A 22,625-nucleotide genomic window follows, 5' to 3' on the forward strand; every position below is an offset into this window, starting at 1 on the left:
TGACGCCACACCACTGATTATCAGATATAACTGGCATGTTCCAGTAAAAGTGGTGGTACATGATAATGTTAAATAAAGAGGTACTATTAGGTACAGTGAAGCTTTATCACCGTATCTCAACACCGGTTACCGGCTTTGTTCAGCTTTGGTTGTTGACTAGCAAGGTGCAGTTATTGCACGGTGCCAGCTAGTTAATGCTAGCAAGTGCCCAAGTCCGTCAATGCAGCGTCGCAAAGCAGTGCAGCTTCCTGTGGCTTTATTATATGTAACGGAGCTAATGGTACTTGCCTAAGATTTAGGCCCGGGTTGTGGGAAATGGACACAGCTTCCAGTTTTACATTAACGTTTTGTTTATTTGTTCATCCGGAGAGGCCTGTCAGTGCCAGAGCTGAGCTGTCATGGTGACAGCCGTCAGAAAGATGCTCGCTTGTTTTAATGACCGTCTTGACTCTTATAATGAAGTCTGGTTTGGTATGATTACAGTCAGCTGAGAAATCTCTTTAAAATTCCTTCACAACCATTTCTGTTTGTTCTCCTGAGAATCTGTCTCCAAATATTTAGCAGGCACTGTGTAATTATATATAAAAAGTTTATAATAATAATTATTACGGCCTTGTGCTCTTACTCTCCTTTGGGTGTACTAGGGGATGGCCCAGTTTTAATCTCTACCCTCAATTTGGTGAAGTCATAGTGGTTATGTCAGCTTGTGTTTTATTTACAGCATGGTGTCAGTAGTGTGTGTGAGAGAGGATTAAGTTGATGTCTCCTGGCTGCCGGTGGCAGAGAGATGTATCTGTTTTGTGATCTGACAGCTTCTGCTGGGGCTTTGGGGTGTGATGGCTCAACCTGATTTCCTGCCTCCCACAGTCAGAGCCGCCCTGTGTTTATGACATCTGTAAGGGGCACCAGGTTGCTGGTTGTAGCAGGTGGTAGTATAAAGGTCCCTCTTGATTTGTTGCATGTTGTGATTTTTTTGATTTGTCTGTCAGTAAACCAAACACAACAGAAAAGATTAACATTCTCTTTATCTGCTGTTGCATGGCCTCTTTTGACTCTCAAGCTCTTTGTAATTGGTGCTACATTTGCTTAACCTACTTTCAGGTGCATGATAGTGAGGGCCTACTGACTGAGTACAAAAATACACCACCTCCACTTATCCATTTTAAACTTTGTTTAAGAAAGACAGATAACAGGAATCCACTTTTTGCATGTAATTGTAAGTTATGGTTATTAAAAATTAGCTTAACCATGCTGCCTTATTTGGTATGATGTGCTATTGCTGGTTACTTTATGAGATTATTTGAGATTAAACTTGTGGTAAAACTGACTTGAATTAATGTGATTTTTAGAGGGAAAAGATTTTATAATGTCCCTGTAGCTACTTATGGCAACAAGATTAAACTGCCAGGACCTCTCCCTGAGTGGCGTCCACTTTGCACTGAACCCCAGTGGCTCCTCTGGATGGAAGGCTCATAGAAGGGTGGGTTCATGTGGCTCTTTCGGGCTGGGCCCACCAAAGGTCCTCTTATAGGCCTGATTCCTGCGTGGGGCCCCGGAATCCTGGGCAAGGCAAATGGCTTCACTGAATTCCTTTTCTTTAGTGGGGTTTTCTGAATCACACTTAATCTGGTCCCTCACCTAGGATAAGTTTGTCTAGGGAGGTCCTACTAGGGGCAAATAACTCATGACAACAAAGCTTCTGGGACCACTTGGGCATGGAGACCCCACCCGCACTCCCCTACATATCCCATGACCCAGCACCATGGTAAGGTAGAGTAGAGCCCTTCACATAGATGAGCGGCAAATGAGATGGTTCAGGCACCTGACAAGGAGGCTGTCCTTGGCATCTTGGTGTTTTGGGTTTGTCCATATTAGGAGGAGACCCAGAGCCAACCTCAGGACACTCTTGAGAGATTACCTTGGTGTCCTCCTAGGAAGAACTGGCAGAGGTGACTGATAAGGGACACTACTATACTGTGACCCTATAACCCAGATCAGTGTCAGAAAATGGATAGGGTTCACAATGAGTATTACTTTCACTGAAATTCTGATCATTCCTTGTTCTTTTGTTATTGATTGATTAAAACAAATGCCTGGTGTGGCACGTTAACAACTTTTCAGCTCTTAAGCAATAAAAAAGACGCTGTGGGCTCTCTTCAAAAGAGAAATAATCAGACCAATGATAAACAAATATTTTCAATTATTTTTGATTTAATTTAGTGAAGCATAAAATACACTTTAGTCTATCCAGAGAGCAGAAATGCAATTGTCAATTCACTTTGACAATGGACTATTTTTAAATACATCATACACAGCAGGAAGGTCCCACATGGTACAGATTTTTATTACTCTCTTGTAGTATTTTATACATGTTATCATTATTATTATTGTTATTGTAACCACTTAGTTTAGTGTTGGGCTCTAAAAACAACTTGGGTATATTCAGAAAAAGATTTTACACCTGTTGCCACTTCAAAGCCCTGTTTTCTTGTTGTTTTCAACATATAGGCTGCAGACAGGAAATACAATTTCTTTTGAAATATATAAGTGTCAAAGTCATGCTGGCTGATGTCATTCAGCAGGATAAAAAAACTCAAGGAGATGAGTAAATGTTGGTTCCGATGTTTGACCGATGAATGTGGGTGTGTATTTGTTGATGGTGTAGGTTCAAGAGGTGATCACTTCGGTAGTTATCTTGGAGTCTGCATCCTGCAGTGGTTTTGTATTAAATTTTATCAGGAGGAAATAGCAGTCTAAATTAAACTGTATCTGCATCAAATTAGTGAAGTTAACAGTAAAATAAACCAAGCCAATTTCTTCTGGGCCTTCCCTGTTACTTCACAGATTCCTGTGAATACACTAGACTGTACAGCGTTTGAGTTTTATGTCTGTATGTAAACAGACCGTCTGAGTGTTGCCACTAGGCTGACCTCTCACTCTGTTGTGACCTCTAAGGTCAGGAGAGTGGGATCATATTACTCTCTGTCTGGCCTTGTGTGTGGGAATTTCTTCTTTGGCGAAGTTGGTGTGTGTCATTGTGGTTCCTGTGGGGGAACATGTGTGTGATGGAGGGGGGGGGCAGTTTGTCTGTTCCTGGTTGCCAGAGAGACCCCGAGCGCATGCGTCTGCTGCTACACTTGCCAGACAATGGCACTGCTGCTTAGCATTCAGAGAGAGAGAGGCCAAGGTGGCGCTTCCCACCATCTGCCAACAAAGGGCCAGGTCACCCAGCCTGCCTCAGCCCCCCCCTCATTTCCTTCCATCCCCCCTCAGCTCACCTCACCCCACTGCTGAGCCAGCTGAGAAAACTGAGGGTTTCTCCTTATTTTTTTGCCCCCTGATCTTTTTTGTTGGTTCCCCTATCTAACTCCACAATTTCTAGACTTGCTCCTTTTTGTCTTTAGAATTTTAATAGTTTTTAAAATAATCTTTAGTGGTTGTGCCCTTAATTTTAAAAAAAGAAGTGTCTTGAAAATTCCTGTAGAAGCCACTTGACTGCTATCTTTATATGCCTCTGGGAACTTATTTACTTAGTTATTTTGAAGCAGGATCTAAAATAAGCTGTTATTTCAGTGGTCAGCAGGAGATGAACACTGAACATGAAGATGATTGAGCGTGCATCAAGGCTGCATACAAGATTTACTTTATTTATCCCAAAGATGTGAAATACATGTTACAGCAGTCTGAACAGTGGAATATGACATTTACAAAGCTCATAAATACACAAAAGAAAGAAGCACAGGGTAAATAAAAAATAATAATTAAAGGAGGTCATTTAAAAAGGTAAAAATAATACAATACAACTCAACTCAAAGAAGTCAAAACAAATATATACTGGTATGTGGTGTAAGGTAGTCCTGTAGTGTAGCTGAAATAGAGGGTGCTTCTGTGCCCAGTAACTCAGTGGTGTTGAAAGATTTTATGGCAAAAGTTCCTGGTGCACATCTGTCAATAATTGCAGAAAATAGCCTATATGCTAGAGTGTTGTTAGCTTTTTTTTTGTTATATGTTGTCTTTTCATAACACCTTTGCAGCATATCGACCTAACATGGTACCTACAGTTTAGCTATCTGCGATTTGTTCTGCGCTGGGAAGCGATCTGCTTACATCCTCTGTATTAGATCAGATCCTTTGACGTGTACCAATGTCTCAATAACCGGTTTTTAGGCAGTTGCAGTAATAGTGTTTGATTGATGTAAAATTCTAAGGCACACTTGGACTTGCATCAACTATTGCAGTAAGTGGTGCAGAGGGTGATTATTTCAGTGACCCACTCTTTATATAGAGAATCAGTAGTATAATTTGATAAAAACCTACTGAAAGGGTTTGCGGACTTTGCCCCAACAAGGTTTTTCCCCCCTGGGATTTGTATGTCTGTCACCATCTTTGCTGTTGCATAATCCTCCCATAAATTTCCAAGGATTCTTTGAGTGGCATGTCTCTCTCCTTTAATGTGGCCAGGCATGCAGTCACACTCAATGCTATGCACCTATGTAATGTATGTACCCAGCTGGTGGTTCTCACAGAACAGGAGTCCTGTATTTCAGGACAGGTGTGTGCAGCCTGCATGTGAAGATATTTTCATAAGCTCACTCACTGTGGGATGTTATAAATAAACTGCTGAGTTGTTATGAGCCAGCATTCAGGGCCGTTCTTTCCAAAGAGGGCGTGGCCTGTTGTAGAAGACGTCCTGTCAGTTCTCTCCAGGCATTACAATCTGAAGTGACATTTCCACATCATTGTGTATATTGTTTCTGTATTTACTTCTGCTAGAGCATTTCAGACACATCCTGGAATTAGTGGAAAACTGATATTTTCTTATCATGGACACACTGCTTTCAGCTGTTCTTATAATACTGTGCTTGGAGAGCCATCTCACCCACATGATGATGCTCTAAGGTCAGTGATGAAGTTGTTTATGTACTCCTGTCAGCAGGTAGTGCTATTACTTTTTCCATTAAAACTTAGATTTTTGTGTAGGTGCAATAATTTAGACTTTGCCCTGCAATTGTACAAATTCAGTGCACTACAGCTAAATAATTGCTTAATTTGTGTGAAGTTGAGAAGGGTTTTTTCAGCGTGTAAGATCTGGGAAATTGTTGTTTGCTAAGCAGATTGAGTATTTGAGGACTATTTGGTAGCACTTTTTGTTTTGAGAGCCCAAATCATCCAGTTTTTATGGGTTACTGCTCTATGTTTCTTGCACATTGATTCTTATGAAAATTCATTACTGACAATAAAATTAATTAAAATACATCACATCAAACAAATTCGCATTTCCTCAATTTTCACAGAAAATAAGTGTTGCTGCAAATAAATGGTTACTTGGTAACAGTAAGTAAGGGCTGTAGTTTTTACCTTGGCAGCATTTTAGAGAGCTGCCTTTCCGCTTATATACAGTGTAGACGTACTGTTGAAAATTCCTCTTAAAACACAGCCTTGTCTTAAGCTTTAAAATTATTATTTAAAGTTTGAATGACAGCCTTGACCTTTGCAGATTTTATGTTAGGATCATATAACCTATATAAAAGGTGGATCTAGTTTCCATGTCTCAAAAGTGAAGCCAGTGCCAAACTGAAGTGTATTTTTTTTTTTTTTCATTGGCTAGCAGGAAGTGACTATTGTGGTTTCAAAAAGAAGCACCTTTTTGGAAGCCTATGGGAAAACTGCCCTTTGCTTCAATTGATCTGATGGCCTCAGACTTTACTGATAAGTGTATTTACTCAGTTGCAGCTTGTAAGGCTCATTGAATACAAAATAATATATTTTTTGGGGTCAATTGTTGTCCTCCAAAAGTTTTAAAAAGTAATTAAAGCTGAGGCAGGCCTCCTGCTTATGTCATTAACAAGTTGTTATCATATTAGTGTGCTTTGTCTCATCACTCAGTGTTCACATTCAGTTTTAAACACTAAAATGCTGACTGCATAAACCAATGCCATGCCAAGAAAACCACATCTGTCTTTTATTTTCAGTCTATCATGTAGTGCTAAGTTGTCAGCTAAAATTAGGGAGCTTGGTTTGTAAAGTGAATCCACAGATTTTGTGGGTGTATTGTATAGATACCTGCTATTTTAATTTTAATTAGGCACTCACCCAAATTGGAGAACACATTTCTTGGGCCATATTATTTGTTATATATTTGCAGTTCACCCTTGAGTTCACTAGCCCCAATAATGAATAATGTAAAGCTTTAATTTTAAGAGAAAGTTAATGAAAATTCACCCTTGAGACCAAAACCATTTTTTATACCAGGTTGTAAACATGCTTATTTTTGCCCCAACTGGCCATTCAAGGAACTGCATTTTTTAAGGTACATTGTGTAATGACTGACTCGTCAGTAAATATAAATAACTCTTTCTCCACCAGCATTACGCCAGTCCTCAGAAAGTGTCATGAGAACTAAGTGCTTTTAGTTGGTCAAATTCATAGTTGGTTGTAACTTACCTAATGTAAGTCTTTGAAAGGCATTATTTCTCATATAGGCACTCTGTTAGAAACCTAGCTTTTATATAAATGATGGTTAGAGCTACTGAGAAATGCTACACACTCATGATAGCCATTTGTCAATGGCAGTCCCACCTAAAAGCCCAATCACAGAGTAATTTGCTTGACTACTGTAATGCACTGTTTTTTTTGAGTCAGCCAACGATCTCTTGCTCGTCTTCAGCTCATTCAAAATGCTGCTGCCCGCCTCTTAACTGGTACCCACAGCTATGAACATGTAACACCTATCCTGTCTTCTCTTCATTGGCTTCCTGTTCATCACAGAATTAATTTCAAAGTCCTAACACTGGTTTATAAATGCCTTAATGGTCTTGCTCCCCCATACCTTTCAGAGTTACTTCAGCCTTATATTCCTTCACGGACCCTCAGATCAGCTGACCAGCTGCTGTTGGTTGTCCCAAAATCAAGGCTTAAACGTAGAGGAGAACGAGCCTTTTCAGTTATGGCCCCAAAACTTTGGAATACACTGCCTTTAAATATTAGACGGGCATCTTCGTTTCCTGTTTTTAAAATGCTTTCGAAAACACACCTTTTTTGGATAGCGTTCAGACTGGCTTGAGTTGATATGGTTTTTATGGGTTTTATTATGTTTTATGTGAGTGTTAGTGGTTGTATCTTGTGTTTTACCCTGTGTTACTGTACAGCACTTTGGGCAAACCTTTTGTTTTTAAACGTGCTATATAAATAAACTGGATTTGGATTTGACATCTTTTCATTTGGTGGTTGGTCACCAGTGGTCATTTTAAGCTTGGTAAGAAGCATCGCCCTTTATTGTATATACTATTCACTCATGGTTCAGTGAGTGGTATCAGTACCTCCAATTAGTTGTCTCTTTAAAGTTAAAGAAAGTTTTGCCTTATGTGCATTTGGTACTTGCTGATGCATGTCACTGAATGTCAGTCACCTTCTCTTTATGCCCATTACCTCCCTCGCTTGCTACCTGCTACCACATAAATGTGATGTTTTGCTGAATAAAACTTGAAACTAGCTGACAAGCACAAAGGTAAAATTAAAATTTTATTGAGGTCACAAATAAAGGCAACCAACTGCCATTTTCTCATAGACTTATTTACTTTATTTTTAAACTAGATGAGCTTCTGGCCATTGGAAAAGAATGCATGTTTTAATGGTAGATCTGCATTGGCTTCACTTTCCAGGCACGTTATGCTTTGTCCGTCTGTTTTGTTTTTCTCACAGTTTGTGGCTAGAAGTGGAAACTTTCCTGCCCGTTAATTTAAAATTTGTATCTTTATAAAGAAATACAATTTGTGTTTTAGAGATCCACAACCATAGCTGCTTAAGATATGGTTTGTTACAGTTGAATCCAAAAACCTACCACCTATTGTTCATACTGTAGTGAAAGAGCAGTCTCAGCAACAGCAGTGAGAGCTTTGTGAGCTTCGCTTTTATCCAACTGTGTGTGTGTGTGTGTGTGTGTGTGTGTGTGTGTGTGTGTGGCCAGTGTGCCAGCAGGGAGGAGGGTTTGTATCTGCACCATCTGGGTCGTCTCCACTTGCTTCCTGTATGTCCACTTTGAGAAGGTACAGGAAGTACTCTGAAATTTGCAGGTAGTCTACGTCATTCAGACGAGCCTGTAGGACTATCATGTAATTTAACATTTTTGCCCAGCAGAATTTCCATGATGTTTATCAGTCATTGCACCACTCTCATTTCCATTAGACCCTCTTTTGCTTCTTTGTTTTGGATACTTGTCGTGATTTCTTGAAGTTGTTAACTTTATAGCTCTGATTCATTCATTTATTCAGGATTAGTTTTTTTGAGCCGTATCATCCTCCTGATCAGACGTTTACTATGTGTAAAGCTGTATCTCCTCCTGTCTTCCCCTCTCTGCCTCTCGCACATTCAGCACTTAAGTGGCTTTCCAGTAAGCTAATGATGAAGCAGGGACCGCTGCAGCTTTTCCTTCTTAAATGAAGCTTATAGGTCACTGGAGGGGTCGAGGACAGGGAGTAGTGTTTGATGCTACTTTGGGATCTCAACAAGAAAGATGTGTCTGTCTGTTTTAGACCAAAAATGTACCTCCCAATATAAGAAACTACACTTTCTTTTTTCCTTTTTCAGAATGAGCAACTTTTACGGCAAATGTTACTATCTCGTTATCGGTTTGTGACTATATATCCTCAAATATTTCTTGAATTTGTCCATGGGTCAAATGTGAATCCCCCCCCCCATTGATGCAATTCTGATCAGCTTGATGTTATAGGTTATATTTCAGCAGCACTGGCACTCTCATTTTTGAACTGTAAGCCTTTAGATTGACATTGTGCTTGGCCTCCTTCCCAAAGCAGACAATTAATGGAGATTAAAAAAAAAGGCTAATGTCTAATTAGTGCAGTCATCTACTGATATGGTTATGCCTGATGCACACAGTAGAGCATGACTGCAAAGTGTCTGCATCCATCTGGTTGCTCGACCACCCGCATGGAGAGCTTGACATGAATGATGTTTTGTCTGAGGACAGTTTGGTTTCCCTGCACGATCACCTTGATATACCACTGCAGTATTAATTTTCTTCTACAGACTCAATAAACTTAAAATAAACCGCAAGAACTTTTAATATGGAAGGAAAACTAAGAATGTGTGAAACCACCATCATTTCTAGTTGCAGATCTAGTTGGAGGGCAGCTCAAGAGTTGGCAGTTCGTCTTGTAATCGGAAGGTTGCCGGGTCGAGCCCCGGCTCTGACAGTCTCGGTCATTGTGTCCTTGGGCAAGACACTTCACCCGTTGCCTACTGGTGGTGGTCAGAGGGCCCGGTGGCGCCAGTGTCCGGCAGCCTCGCCTCTGTCAGTGCGCCCCAGGACAGCTGTGGCTACAACTTTGGGGTCCTTAGGAACTAAGTAAAGCGCTACACAAATACAGGCCATTTACCATTTTACCATTTACAGATATAGAATTTGGCAAAACCAAAAACTTGGCCAGTTCTCTGATTAAATAAGTGTAATGGAGTATAATAATCAAACGCTCAAATTTACTCAAAACATAACAATTAAAAAGTGATCAAGCTAAAGAAATGACTAATGTTTTCCCAGCAGCAGGAAAACAGCATTTATTTATGTGTTGCATTTCACAGAAAGAAGAGCTTTGCAGAAAACAATAAAAAAATTTAATTTGCATATTATCTTAAAAGAAAATGTATAAAATAAAAGCAGAATGAAATATACCATGCAAAACTTACTTTAAACTTATTCAGAAGCAAACATATAACAGGGTTAAGAGTAGCAGAATTAAAAGACCAAAGTATATATTTCATAAAAGCTTGTGTGGCACAAAGCATGTTACAGAAAGGTATATCTTGAACTGACTTTTGGCTGCAGGTGATTTCCTTCTCAGACAACAGAAATCTGCGTGCTGCCTTTGAGCCGTTTAAATAGTGACTCATTCTTAGAATTTGGCGACTGTGGTCGAAAGCTTAGACCTGCCAGTTTTTGGTTAGTTTTTTTTTTCTTTCTTACCAGGTGTATCTGCCTCGTCTTCCCCAGTTGTCTTTTTGTCCCTCCTTAGAAGGGTTTGGAATTAAAAGCTGCTTCCAAATTGTCTCTCAGGCTTGATGGTTTCCAACCTCATCAACTCCTTTTATCACTGTTGGCATGGCAATACTGGCAGATGAATTAATAACGTCAAACCTTTGCACACCTGAGTCACACATAATCTTTTCTACATTGTGGTCAGACTTGGAAAATCATACAGTTGCACTGACAGAAATCTTGAATCTGAAAGCAAACAATGTTGTAAGAAATGTGGCGTCACTGTTTTCAAATTTCCTTCTGGCTGTAATAGCGACATCCTTTAGATGCAGTTGATTGAAGATTTAGAAATGGCATTTGTGTCAGTCATAGACTGTAAAAAAAAAAATGTGTTTGTTGGAGTAGTTAACACTAGGAAGCTTGGTTACCAGCCTATATTCATGAACTGTATGGGTGTGATGTAAAGACACTTCTAAGTTTAAAATCTCAACACAAAGGGAGGTTAAAAAAGAGTAACTATTTTCAAAAGGATTGCCCTGTTACAGATTTTATGAAGCAGGGAGCTATCCACAGGGGCTAACGTAGTCTGTAAACACACTTTAATGCTGTAAAGTTGGACATTTTACCATGCAAAATTATGGGGGTTGACTCGATTTTGAACCAAGCCTTCAGGGGCTGTTGGAGGAACTGCAGTTTTTGGCACTTCCACAGTTTCATTTTGCATGCTGTGTTTCAGTATGTTGACTACCACCTTTGACTTCCAGGTGAACTTGCACCTGTTGCCCTAGTATCTAGAGCCCTGCTTTTGCTCCCCACCCTCTGTTTACGGCTCCACGGCTGTCTGGAACCCAGCAGAAATACTTTGAACTAATTTTTTACTATTGCAACTTAGAAAATATTGATGTTAGTCACATTTCCTAGAACACTGAGTAATATCATTAAAAATGTAAGGACAAAAGATTCAGTTTCTGTGTATGGTGGTATAAAACGAAGAGATGCTCACGGGAGAAGCGTGACATATTTGCTTAAAAGTACTTTGTTTCGTTTTCTGTGTATAGTTCGTATTTTTCGCCTACTTTCGAATGCTGCATTTCTTGGATGTTGCTTTTCTAGTTATCATGTGTAGTCTGCAAATCATTGAAGAAACCTGTCATGTGGGAAATGTTTGCTGTCTGGCTCTCAAAGCACCAATAAAAAGAAGGTGAAAACTGTAAATGCCATCTTCCACGTAGTTTTTGTACTCTTCCTCACATAGACTGTCAAATCATTGTGATGGGACTGAGCTTCTAATTACTCCTAACATCTTTGTATGTGTGTAGTGTGGGTGGGTGTGGGATTTTTTTTTTGTTTTTGTTTTTTCTCTTCTTTTTTTTTGTCTTCCTTCTCCAAATTCCTCGGTAATGAAACTGATAATGCTTCCTGCTGTGCTTCCGTGTTTTGATTCGCAGCCTTCTCTTTAAATAATTCTTTTCACTCTGTCTTATCTCGTTACGAGTAGCAGTGCTGGCAGGGGTCCCAGAGAGATGACGGGCCCTGCAGGCAAGAGCAGGACTAAGGAAGGGAGTTTAGGGCAAAGGGAGGTGTGATTTGGGTGAAAGGAAGAAAGCCAGACGTTCTGTTTCCCTTAAATCATGTGATCAGCAGTGTGTGAGCCTGTCTGTCGCACACAACTGCCTGAGCAGGTTACTAAACACAGGCCTTCCCTTTTCTGTATGGATTTTACACATTCCCCCTTTTATCTCTTCTAACATCTCAGTGATGTCTTCATTTATTATATCTTTCTTAAGCTTTAAAGAAAGTGATCAAATACTCTGGTTTCACTGCAAACAATTATTAAACTCTCGAGTGTTATAGATTTTCTTTTGTGCTATGTTGTAGTTTTTGTTTAACCTCTTATTCTTCACACAGCTGAAGGTGAAGGGAATTAATATTAAATGTATTTTGCGCTGTGCTGCCAAATAGTTGTTTCAGTCCTCACTCTTGTGCTCCAGCTGCCCCCCAGCCTGAAGTAGCACAGAAATCCATTTCAGATTTTCCCTTTAACTCTTGCAAAATGGTGAAGGTACATAGTGTACTCTCAGAGATGGGGCATTTTAGGCGGGGTTTGTATGGTTGGAGGGGGGGGGGATCCTTGAAATTAAGCTACAGGACATGGGGTCTGAGGGAAGCCCTCTGATGATCTGAATGTATTTAATTAAATTAAACTGCAGAACATTTTTCAGTGGATTTGTGGGGGGGTTTTTTTGTTTTTTTTTTAACTCTTAAACATAACAGATCAGTTCTCTTTGCATGCTTTAATCAGCCATATTTAGACTCAGCAACACCTCTTCTAAAATATGACAGGAATCTTACCTGTCTGTGACCTAGCAGGATGCCAGTTTTTATCTCCTGTTGCTTGAAGAACTTCCCTTAACATCCTCTTTCCAGAATCCCACGGGTTCAGCCATCACTGGACGAACGAATCTTCCCTACACAGCCTGGAGTCGCTGCAGTCTACAGCGTGAGTCACTGCATGCAGCCCCTCTTTTCAGACACTGTTACATTCATATCCACCTGTATATACTGTATGCTGCAGTGCATATGCAGGAAGGTTACACTTTAAGTAAAAACACACACTGAAGACCGATTTGTTGTACTGACTTTATGCTTTTGCACACACTTTTATTATGGTCACATAAGTCACACAAATTATTGCTTATTTTAATTTGGTTACTGAATTTAATGCGGTTGTGTACAGCCATTCATTCATGAAGGTAAAACCTGAAAACATATTATAATATTTTTGTAATATGGAATTATGTCATTCTATTTGTTATGTATTATGTCATTGTAATTTTGTGGTGTAGTGGTTAACACATGGAGGAGACGCAAAACCCGGCCTCAAAGCTCACAAGCTGCTATACTACTAGGATTGTGCCAAATTAACATGTGGATGCCTCTGCTGTTGTGACCGCTTGGGGAAATAAAGGAACAGCTGAAAATACCATTATGTATCATAGTTGATAAGAGAAAATAATCATTCCATTCTGCTGATGTCAGTATGTTTTCATAAAAAATATTCTGTATTTGGTATTTATTGCCAAATTTTGGTGCCTTTAACCAGTGAGCTAGAAGAAGCAAACTGATGGCTGACCTCCTGGCCCCTCTGTGTGTTTTTACCAAAATGCTGTTTTCCTAGGTTTACACACCAACATTGGTATGGGTTGTTGGGAGTTTAAATCTGAAGCTTTACAGTTAACCCTGAAAACTAGTAAAATGTTCCAGGTATGTATTACAGGAAGAGAAAGACTTCCTGCTGACTCTGCACTCCTCTTTGCCTGTGAAATTAAAGTGAAAGTATTTAATATGTGCGGTAGCAAAAAAAGGGGGGAAAAGATACTTAAAATTAAGGATGGACAGATCCAGAATTTTCCAGTTGCTGTACAATGTTGTTATCATGGCCTCAGCTCAATACCAGAGTTATTCACAGCCCAGTACCGCATTATTGAAGTTACTTGTACTAGTTGGCGTTTTTTCAGCTCGGTGTAAGAGCAGTAGGCTGCTTCATACTCCTGTCTTACAGTTGTACTCGTTTTTCCTCTTCCTGATGTCACTCTGTTTCACTTTGAGTGCAGAATGGAGCTGAATTCCTGTCGAACTGACAAGAACATGTCATACTAAAAACGTTCCAAAATGGACATAACATGAATGAGAGTCAGAAAGACAGACAGAGATAGTATTCCCCTCCTTGTTGTGTGAGCTTTGCAGTCATGTCCACTTACACGGCCTCAGTTTGCAATTAAGTACAAAAGTGGAAAAGTTTTGTAAACACATGAAGAAAATCTGTTGCTGCTGCAGGCGTGAAGAACCTCCACACTGCTGCCTTTTGCTGTTAGCATCCTCATACTATTTATCTCCCAGCTTTATGTGGCACAGTAAACAATTTAAAGTTAAATTGAGTAGATTGGCTTGTTGTTACCCAAAGCTGTTCAGTAGGTTAATTTACCTGTCAGTTTGTCATTTTATAATGATGGTGCTACAACATCGCACAACATTATTTGTAGCAATAACAAAGAGAAGGCTTTATGCTGAAACGCAGCAGCAATTTCATCAGCATGGTGACTGTAAACACTTTCTAACCAGAAATCTTTTTTACTCGTTTCGATGTTAAGAGTGCCAAAGACTACAATGGTGGAGATCCTGTTTGCTGTCAGTCCAGTGTTTGACATTAGGATTGTATGAAACTGGGCAATAATAATACAAACTGTGCAAACATGCATGTGTGCTTGTAATTTAAAAGAGCACATACGTGTAAGGAAATTCTTTTGTGATCAGATCTCAGCAGGCCTGATCTGCAGATTGGTTCCCTCAGGGTACCTCTGCCATTTACTGACTCCTTCAGGAATTAATTAACATTTTCTTCATCATATCTTTGTCATGATAATATTTACATAATTTGTAGTGCGTTTCTGTTGTCACATGCCTGGAGCATAAACATATGAGTTAGGAGGATTTGGTAGACAATTAGATTTGCCTGAACTTTAGAGGCTGCGTATTGCCTGGTAGTCGGTGACCAGCCACACATACTGTGCCTCTCTAAAGACAAAATAAGCCCAGCGTTGCAATCTTAATGAGGCGAGCAGTTAGCAGAAAGAACAGAAACTGTGCCTATTGTGACACACCTTGTGAATGAACAGAATAGGAATAGTTTTTTTGGTTTTCAGCTTAGATAAGAATGATGATTTTCCAAGTCTCCCTTTTTGTTTTTCATTGTGTTTCTGTTTTCAGCTTAATTTTTGTAAAATGTTAAACAGAAACACAAATCACCAAAATACACCAACATCAGTGATAGAGTTGATGCATTAGGTATCTGAGATTTAAAAAAAATATATTATCTTGCATCTAGCATTGTGTATTAAAAAGTTCTTAAAAGTCACTTCTGTGGGTAGATTACTGGAGAATGTGGAGGAATCTAACTTTCATTCATATCAAGATGTTTGATCTGTCGGTTCTTTCACAGAAAAATAAAATAATAATTTGTTTCACAGATTTCAGATTTTGAAGCTCTTTCTTTGAGTTCTCTTTTAATTTGGTTGTTCTACAAACATGAAAGAAGAACATGATCACAGTCTGAATGCCACAAGATTGTATGGCGTGCACTTGTGCGCTTAACATTACCAGTATTGCTCTTGCTGAGCCAGATGGAGGACTGGGTCAAAACCTGGCCTCTTGCACTTGATGGAGGTGTATTATATCATTATGAGCAGCAGAGTTGCCAGTGCTCTGACCAGGACTACCTGCCCTGCTGTCAACAACCTTTATTGTGCTTACAGTACAATTTTATTTTACTTTCACCTGTCCGCTCACCTCTTGCCCCCCTCGCCCACGTACTCAGTGAAACAGAGCAAACCCAGGAAGATTAGCGTGACCACAAATATCAGCAAAAAGCATTTTTGCTAGCCCTGCTCGATTCTACTAGAAATATAATCAATATGTGGCGAGCAGCGATTAGATTTGTTTGAGCGCTTTCTGAACTATTCAAGGCAAAACCAAACCACCTGTGCCTGTTGTGCAACACCTTGTGAATAAACAGAATAAAATTTTCTTTTTCCTTTTTTTTCTTCTTTTTTTTTGGAAAATGCTTGAAAAATACTGCAGATCCAGGAGCAAGTGCTAGGCTGAAAATAGACAAAGAACTAATGTATAAAAATCAGCAGTGTTCACTTGCTGCAGGCTGCAGGGTTTTGAATGTTTTTCTATGTTGTCGCATGATCTAGTCACATGACTGTTATGTCAAAACCAATTAATCAGCCTGATATTGATTTAACAATTTATATAAAGATAGTAGCCATTATAAAACGTGATGCTTTTTTTCCCCTGTAATTAATTCAGCTAAATATTGATGTCTCACATAGACTCAGTTTATCATTGATTTTTACATCATGCACTCATGCAGTTTTTAACATTTGATTTTCTTGAATTGTAAATATAATTCAACAGAAAATGGATCAATAAAAAGTGATCTGAACCAAACTTTGGCACAGCCGGGCAGGGAGTGAATTTAGGATTTTTTTGGGTGGGGCAGCTAAGTGTAATGGTACATGCATTGAATTTAAAACTCAAGACAGTGTGTCATCAATTAGAGAATCACTGTAAAAAACAAATGTGGCTCGATTATTCTTTCATCTCAATCTTGTTTTCATAAACTTTGAAAGCCGAAATGATCGCTGAAAATCAAATTTGATTAATCGCAGCACCCTCAAATAGATGTTAACTGATATTTAATGAAAGGAGGGCACATAAACAGGGTAAATAACAAAAAAGGGTTGTTTTTTTTTAACCTTTTGATTTATTAGGGGAAAATGTGTCTATTTTTACAGGGGCTGGCATTTAACAGTACGCTAGAATTGACCTTTTTTTCTGACACCACACTGAAGATGTTTCCTGCCCTGATAACATTTCTGAATTGTGGAAGGTACAGTAAGTAGCTGCACATTAGACGAGGAAATGCTGTGTGCTTGGAGATGGGCTGTTCAGCTGTGAGCTTTGTTTATTCTTTGCAACCTGACAACACTGAAAACATTGGAGGCTTTATGAGATTTTTCAAGCTCTCAAGAAAGTTTTGGGGGGGTTAAAACTGCAACAATGATGACACTGGTGGAAATAAACGGCACTCGTTGCATGAAGCTGTTGCTCTGTATGGTGATAGTGGGGTTTACTCAGCCGCTCTTTCTTCTCTTCCCCCTCATGTACAGCCCCCATACAGTTGCTTACCTCCCCTCCCCCATCCCATCACACTGTATGTCCTCAGAGTCAGTCACTTGCCTGAAGCAATGCAGGCTCCTCCCCTGGTAACAGCAGCTAGATTAGTTGCTTTATCCCAGGTCATCTGAGGGAAGTGGGCCACACAGTGGAGATGCAGAGATACTATAGAGACTGTGCAGAGTATTGGCTATAAAGGTTACAAACATTTGAAGTTGAGAGTTTGTAATTTTAGTAGCAGAGTTTTTAAATCTCTCAACATAGAAAAGCAGCCCTTGTTAGAGGAGAAAAAAAGAGAAAAGGGAGGCTTGCCTAGCTTTCCATTTCCCCTCCTTGTCTGCTTACTGATTTCTTCCTGCAGTATCCTGTCTCATTCCCTGGTGTTTTCAGGCCTGCTGCAGCAACAAGCAGCACCTGCAGTGGGGCCAGCCCATAGCTACAGCTGCCAAGGCCCATCCTGCCACACCACAGAGAGCTGAATAAAAAAATCTCAGCTTTGTCTGATACTGCTCACCGCCGGTACCCACCCTGAACCCTTCCCTGTGGCTCAAGCCTGTTTGACATGACTCACTTCTATCTGTTGCACAGAATATTCTCTATCTATCACAGATTATTTGACCCAGTTTTGCCATATGAGGCCCAGACATACTTGCACAGCAGGCTACAGAAGAGGCCGCAGTCGAGTTTTTAGCAAAGTGCAGCAGCCTTCAGCAGCCATGCATGTTTGAAGGTCTTCACCTCTCTGCATAAATACAGGGGCTAATCCTGCTGCTTGAGCGCTTAATTTACATCCCTCAGCAGGAGGGAGGACTAATGACCTGTGGAGCCCCGCCACTGCTGTTCCTCCTCTGCACCAGCCTGGCATAATATATCATTTTGTTTAAATCTTTAATTTTACTGCTTCATTTCATACAGGTGTCCAGGCATGGTCCTTCTTACCCTGCTCACGACATCACAAAGGGACACACTAATTTGCCGGGCACCCCGCCTGGTCATGCCCATTCCCCGGCGCTCTCTCAGGTATCAGTACCCACAGCTTCCCCATATCGCTACCCTAAGGGCTGGGAGGCAGGCGGAGGGGTGAGTTTGTCACTGTGACCGCCGTCATCCTCTCTGCATTTTCATGTTCATTGTGAAACGGGTTCAGTGTGTCCACATAGAACAACTATATTTCCACATTTGATGTGTGTTAAATTGTATTTATTTAATTTTTTTTATACCTGTAGACACCCTGTATTAGTTTTGGTCATGTTGCCTACACCTACCCTTTGTTCTTTTGTTCTCCTTTCTTACGTCAGCCTTCATTTTCATGTTTGTCACTTCTCTAATTTCACAAAATTTCTAATGCAGCGCTAAGTCATGTGTGCATGAGTGTCTTCTTTTAATGAAATTCACATGATTACATGATGAACACCGCCACAAAATCTAAGAGAGCAGGTCTTGCGCACTGCTGCCTATAGGAAAACATCCATCCACTGTTTTCTACACACAGTACCTGCTTAATCTTGACAAGGGTTCCAAAGTTAGCAACCTCAGCATGGATCTGGCAAAAGGGAGATAAACAGTCCGGCCTGTTGATTTTTCCAGTCTCCTATAGGGCTTATGCGTACTTAGAAAGAATGTTTACTTGACCTGTAAGATTTTGTGAGAGAATTACAACACAAACTCAACCTTATTATGAGAGTATTATTAAGTTATATTGGATTAATTCACAGTTTTATACTGATAATTATGTTTAGAAGCTTAAATATTAGTTATTTGACATTTTGTCCCACTGGTCAAGTAAGCAGTATAAAAAGCAGTTCTATAAAATATTTGATTGGTGTTGGGGGCTTGTTAAAGCAGATGTATTGTCCTAATTTCCAGCTCTATCTGTAGAGTAGATGCATTATTTGACAGGATTTATCTTATGGCGAACCTTAGTTCAGCTCCTCAATTCACCTTTTGTTTGAAAGCAGTTTTAGCTCCATCCCCTTTAAGCAAACTGTATTCTAATTGGCTGCCCAACACAAACAAAAGGTTTAAAAAGCTGGTGGGTGAGGCGAGATTAAGGGCATACCTTATGTCAGGGGTGTCGAACTCCAGGCCTCGAGGGCCGGTGTCCTGCAGGTTTTAGATCTCACCCTGGGTCAACACACCTGAAACAAATGATTAGTTCATTACCAGGCCTCTGCAGAACTTCAAAACATGTTGAGGAGGTAATTTAGTGATTTAAATCAGCTCTGTTGGATCAAGGACACATCTAAAACCTGCAGGACACCGGCCCTCGAGGCTTGGAGTTCGACACCTGTGCCTTATGTGGATCGCATCGTTTGACACTTTGGTCAGTACTCTATTTGTATGACAGGAAGGAAAACAAAAAGCAAATAAATCCCCTTTAAATCGAGATATGCATGTGTGTATGAATCCATATATGCCATGATCAAAGTAGACATACTGTGACCGATTTGATATTTGAGATTTAGGCATGGGATAAATATTGGGTAGAAATCCAGCAAGGACGCTTTCTTCTCTGTCTGTAACTACAGTAAAATCCTAACCTGTTTGATGGAGATTGGGTGAGGCTATGACAGAATTTACAAGGGCAAAGCAGAAATAAATCAGAGTTGAGCATTATGAGAAGATTCACACGCTTGTCGCTTTTTAGTTAGGTACTGCATCCAGGTGCTTCCTCTTTTCATTTTTAAAAACATCTAGATGTATACAGGTAACTTTGTGAAAGCTCAGTCTATTAATCACAAAGACATAAACAACATCAGTGACACTGCTGCTGCCTTGCTGCTTTCACTTTAAAGCATGTTGACTCTGTGACTGAGCTTCTCTGGAAGAATGTGACAATGCTTGCAAGGAATCCAGTTCTTCCTTTTTACCGTGGTAAACTAATGGCCCACTGCCTCACCCTAAAGCAGCTCTAGTCACTCACCAGCCTTTCTATAAATAGTTTTGTCAGCCAACACAAACTTAAATTATCACCATCGCACCAGCAGCACGATGAAGAAGACTACGCAGATCTGCTTAAACCCACCTCTGCTTAGCTCCACTGCACACTAGATGAAAAATAAAGGAACACAGGATTTGCAGTCCTTGGGGGTACCAATTATCTTTGCACAGTACATAAACCCTGATTGAAAACACTTTCTCCCAGCTACACCCAAAATTATTTAGTGCTGTGTTTTAGTGTGTTGTCTATAGTTTAGGTCCTTTGCAGTGCACTTTCTCTTAAATGACTAGGGACTGATTGCTGCACATTTTTTTGCTCAGTATACATTAAGCCTTCTTTTTTTCTGTTTCTATTTCTTCTTTTTACAGTCTCCATACAACCCTGGGCAAAATGCTGGCTCCGCACCTTTAGTGTACTCTCCCCAGACGCAGCCAATGAATGCACAGCCACAGAGTCGCCCGGTGAGTGCCACTCTGGTGCTGGATTTACAGCACACCTGCCTCCAAGAACCCAAACAGTTTTGTGTTTTAGTGGAACTCTGTTTGATAGCTTTACGAAGAAAATCCACATAAGTTGATGATTGATCTTAGCTTGATTGTGGCACTGAGGTACCTCGATACAGGCTATATTTATTTAATAAGGTCTCCCTCATTTATGGGCTTGTTGTTGGTGGTAACATATTGGAAATGAGTCCCTTTTGGTGTATTTTTTTTTCCTCCTTTCATCTGCATTTAGTACTTTATACAGTTACTGACAGTGAGAAATAGTAGGAAATTAACTTTTAGCTACAGGAAAGAAAATTCAGATCAGTCCTGGGATCAGTATTTTTTATCATGTTTTGAATAATCAGAATTCAGATGTTGCAGTTAGTGAGAGTAAGTAAGAGCTGTTCAGGTGCTGTCAGGTGTGTCATCATGTTAAATTCAGGCTTTTCAATACAATTCTTGTGCAGAATAAAGGAATGTAAATTACATCAAAGTGGCAATTCTTTATCTAAGCTTTACTCACTTTCTAAGGGAAGCTTAAAGTGGACCTGTTGCGCTCATTTCTAGTTCCGTTTATTTTATTCTTTGACTTTCCTACAATGGCTTTGCATAAAAACGATTACTTGACTTGTACTGGGTCCCATAGTTCTGACTGAAATGAATGATTTCACCTCCTTTCCCTTTAAGGTCAACCTCCTTTTAAGCTAAATTTCATCTGAGTGGCTGCCTCTCACAAACAGAAGATTTAAAAAGCATATGGGTTCTGTTTTTCTCTCATAGGGATTACTTATGGATATGCTTACCTCATTAACAACTATGACATGTTTAATGTGAACATCCAACACTGTAAGAATATATACACAAACTCCAATTCTAAAAAAGTTGGAATTTATTTACATTTAAAACAGAGCACAATGATTTGCAAATCTCAACACCCATATTTGATTTACAAAAGAAAATAGAAATCATATCAAATGTTTAAACTGAGATTTTAAGAGTTTGATGACAAATTTTAGCAGCAACACATTTCAAATAACTTGGCTAAAAAAGCAAGTGGTACATAAAAGAAACCGCTAGAACTAAAGCAGAAAACTGTTTGCAATCAGAAATCAAAATTTGAATCTTTTTTTGGAAAACATTGACGCTACATCCATCAGATTAAAGAGAAGGACCATCTGGCTTGTTATGAGTGCTCAGTTTTAAAGTCTACATCTCAGATGATTTGGGAATGCATTAGTGCCCATAGAATTTGAAGCTCGCACATTTGGAAAAGCATCAGAGAAATATCTGCTGTCATCTAGATGATGTCCTTTTCAGCAAAGCCCTTGCATTTTTCAGCAAGACAATGCTCAAGGCTTTGTAGTAGAAGAGTCTGATTGCTGAACTGCCCTCCATGCAGTCTAAACCTTTAAATAACTGAAAACATTTAGAGCATCATGAAATGAAAAAATAAGACAAAGAAGACCCAGAACTGTTGAGCAGCTAGACTCTGTAGAGTAGGGAGACATTGTTCTGTCAAAACTCTAGCAACTACTCTCCTTAGTTTCCAGACGTTTACAGGTGGTTGTAAAAACAAATCCCAACATTTTTGAGACGTGTTGCTGCCATCAAATTCAAAATAAGCTAAAATTTGCTTGTTAAAAGTTAAATTTTCCCACCTTATCATTTGATATGTTTTCTGTATTGTATTGTGAATAAAATACAGGTTTATGTGGTTTGCAAGTCGGGATGGGACATGATATGAATTTAGCTTTGTGGTCAAATGTTTGAGTATGTTGGAGGTATTTCCCCCCTTTGTTGTGATCAAAGCTCTGCTTGTGTTGCAAGTGAGCCTCGCGTCCTTTTGTTTTTTGGTTTTTTTTGAGCGCTTCTCTTGATGCCACCTTGGATACTTTCCAAACCAAAATATGGAGCGTTTACATGACGTCGTAATGCAAATACATCAGACGTCACTGGAACAAATAACCAGGATCGTTAGGCAGGCAGATGAACAATTCCAAGGAACTGAACTTCTAGATTGCAATCTCTATTTGCAAGTAACTGCAATTTTTCTTTTTATTTTAGAAATCGTTCCAACTTTTTTTGAATTGGGGGGAAAAAAAACAGAAAACCATCATAGGTCCATTTTAAGCTTGATATTAACTACCAAGCAGGTCTTTTGGTTTTGCTGGTGGTTCTGCTTCTCTTTGACTGAAATTTAAGTGCCTGAAATGTTCAGTGTAGTTGAAAGAAAACCTTTAAAGCGGGAATGATCTTAAAAAAAAAAAAAAATCTTACCACAAAAAGCCTAGAAGAAAATATTTCAGTATAATATTGTCTCATTTACTTTGTTTGTAAGTCTTTCTGTATCAGAAGAGCATAGCTAACAGGAAATAAGTCACTGTCCAGTAAGCCTTGTTTTAAATTCTGCCACTTAAGCCATTTTATTTCACTGCGGTATGCCTTATACGATCAAATGTATTTTTTC

General features: G+C 39.6%; 1 protein-coding gene across 13 annotated transcripts in view; it reads left to right on the forward strand.

The window, feature by feature from the left end:
• The window catches only part of eif4g3a (eukaryotic translation initiation factor 4 gamma, 3a), a 77,651-nt gene that overhangs the window by 2,695 nt on the left and 52,331 nt on the right, over positions 1–22,625 (forward strand). For 8 of the 13 annotated variants that reach the window (XM_005917875.2, XM_005917878.2, XM_005917881.2 and 5 more), the window contains exons 2-4: positions 12,419–12,491; positions 17,648–17,812; positions 20,042–20,134. In XM_005917875.2, coding sequence (XP_005917937.1) covers positions 12,419–12,491; positions 17,648–17,812; positions 20,042–20,134 — 331 coding nt within the window. Of the gene's footprint in view, positions 1–4,730; positions 4,900–12,418; positions 12,492–17,647; positions 17,813–20,041; positions 20,135–22,625 lie in introns of those variants that run through there. The other 5 variants (XM_005917882.2, XM_042218984.1, XM_005917883.2 and 2 more) reach the window with 3 other exon arrangements.

The sequence above is a fragment of the Haplochromis burtoni genome, unplaced genomic scaffold, assembly GCF_018398535.1.
Source record: "Haplochromis burtoni strain Fernald_Lab_line unplaced genomic scaffold, NCSU_Asbu1 Contig_26, whole genome shotgun sequence".
Lineage (NCBI taxonomy): Eukaryota > Metazoa > Chordata > Actinopteri > Cichliformes > Cichlidae > Haplochromis > Haplochromis burtoni.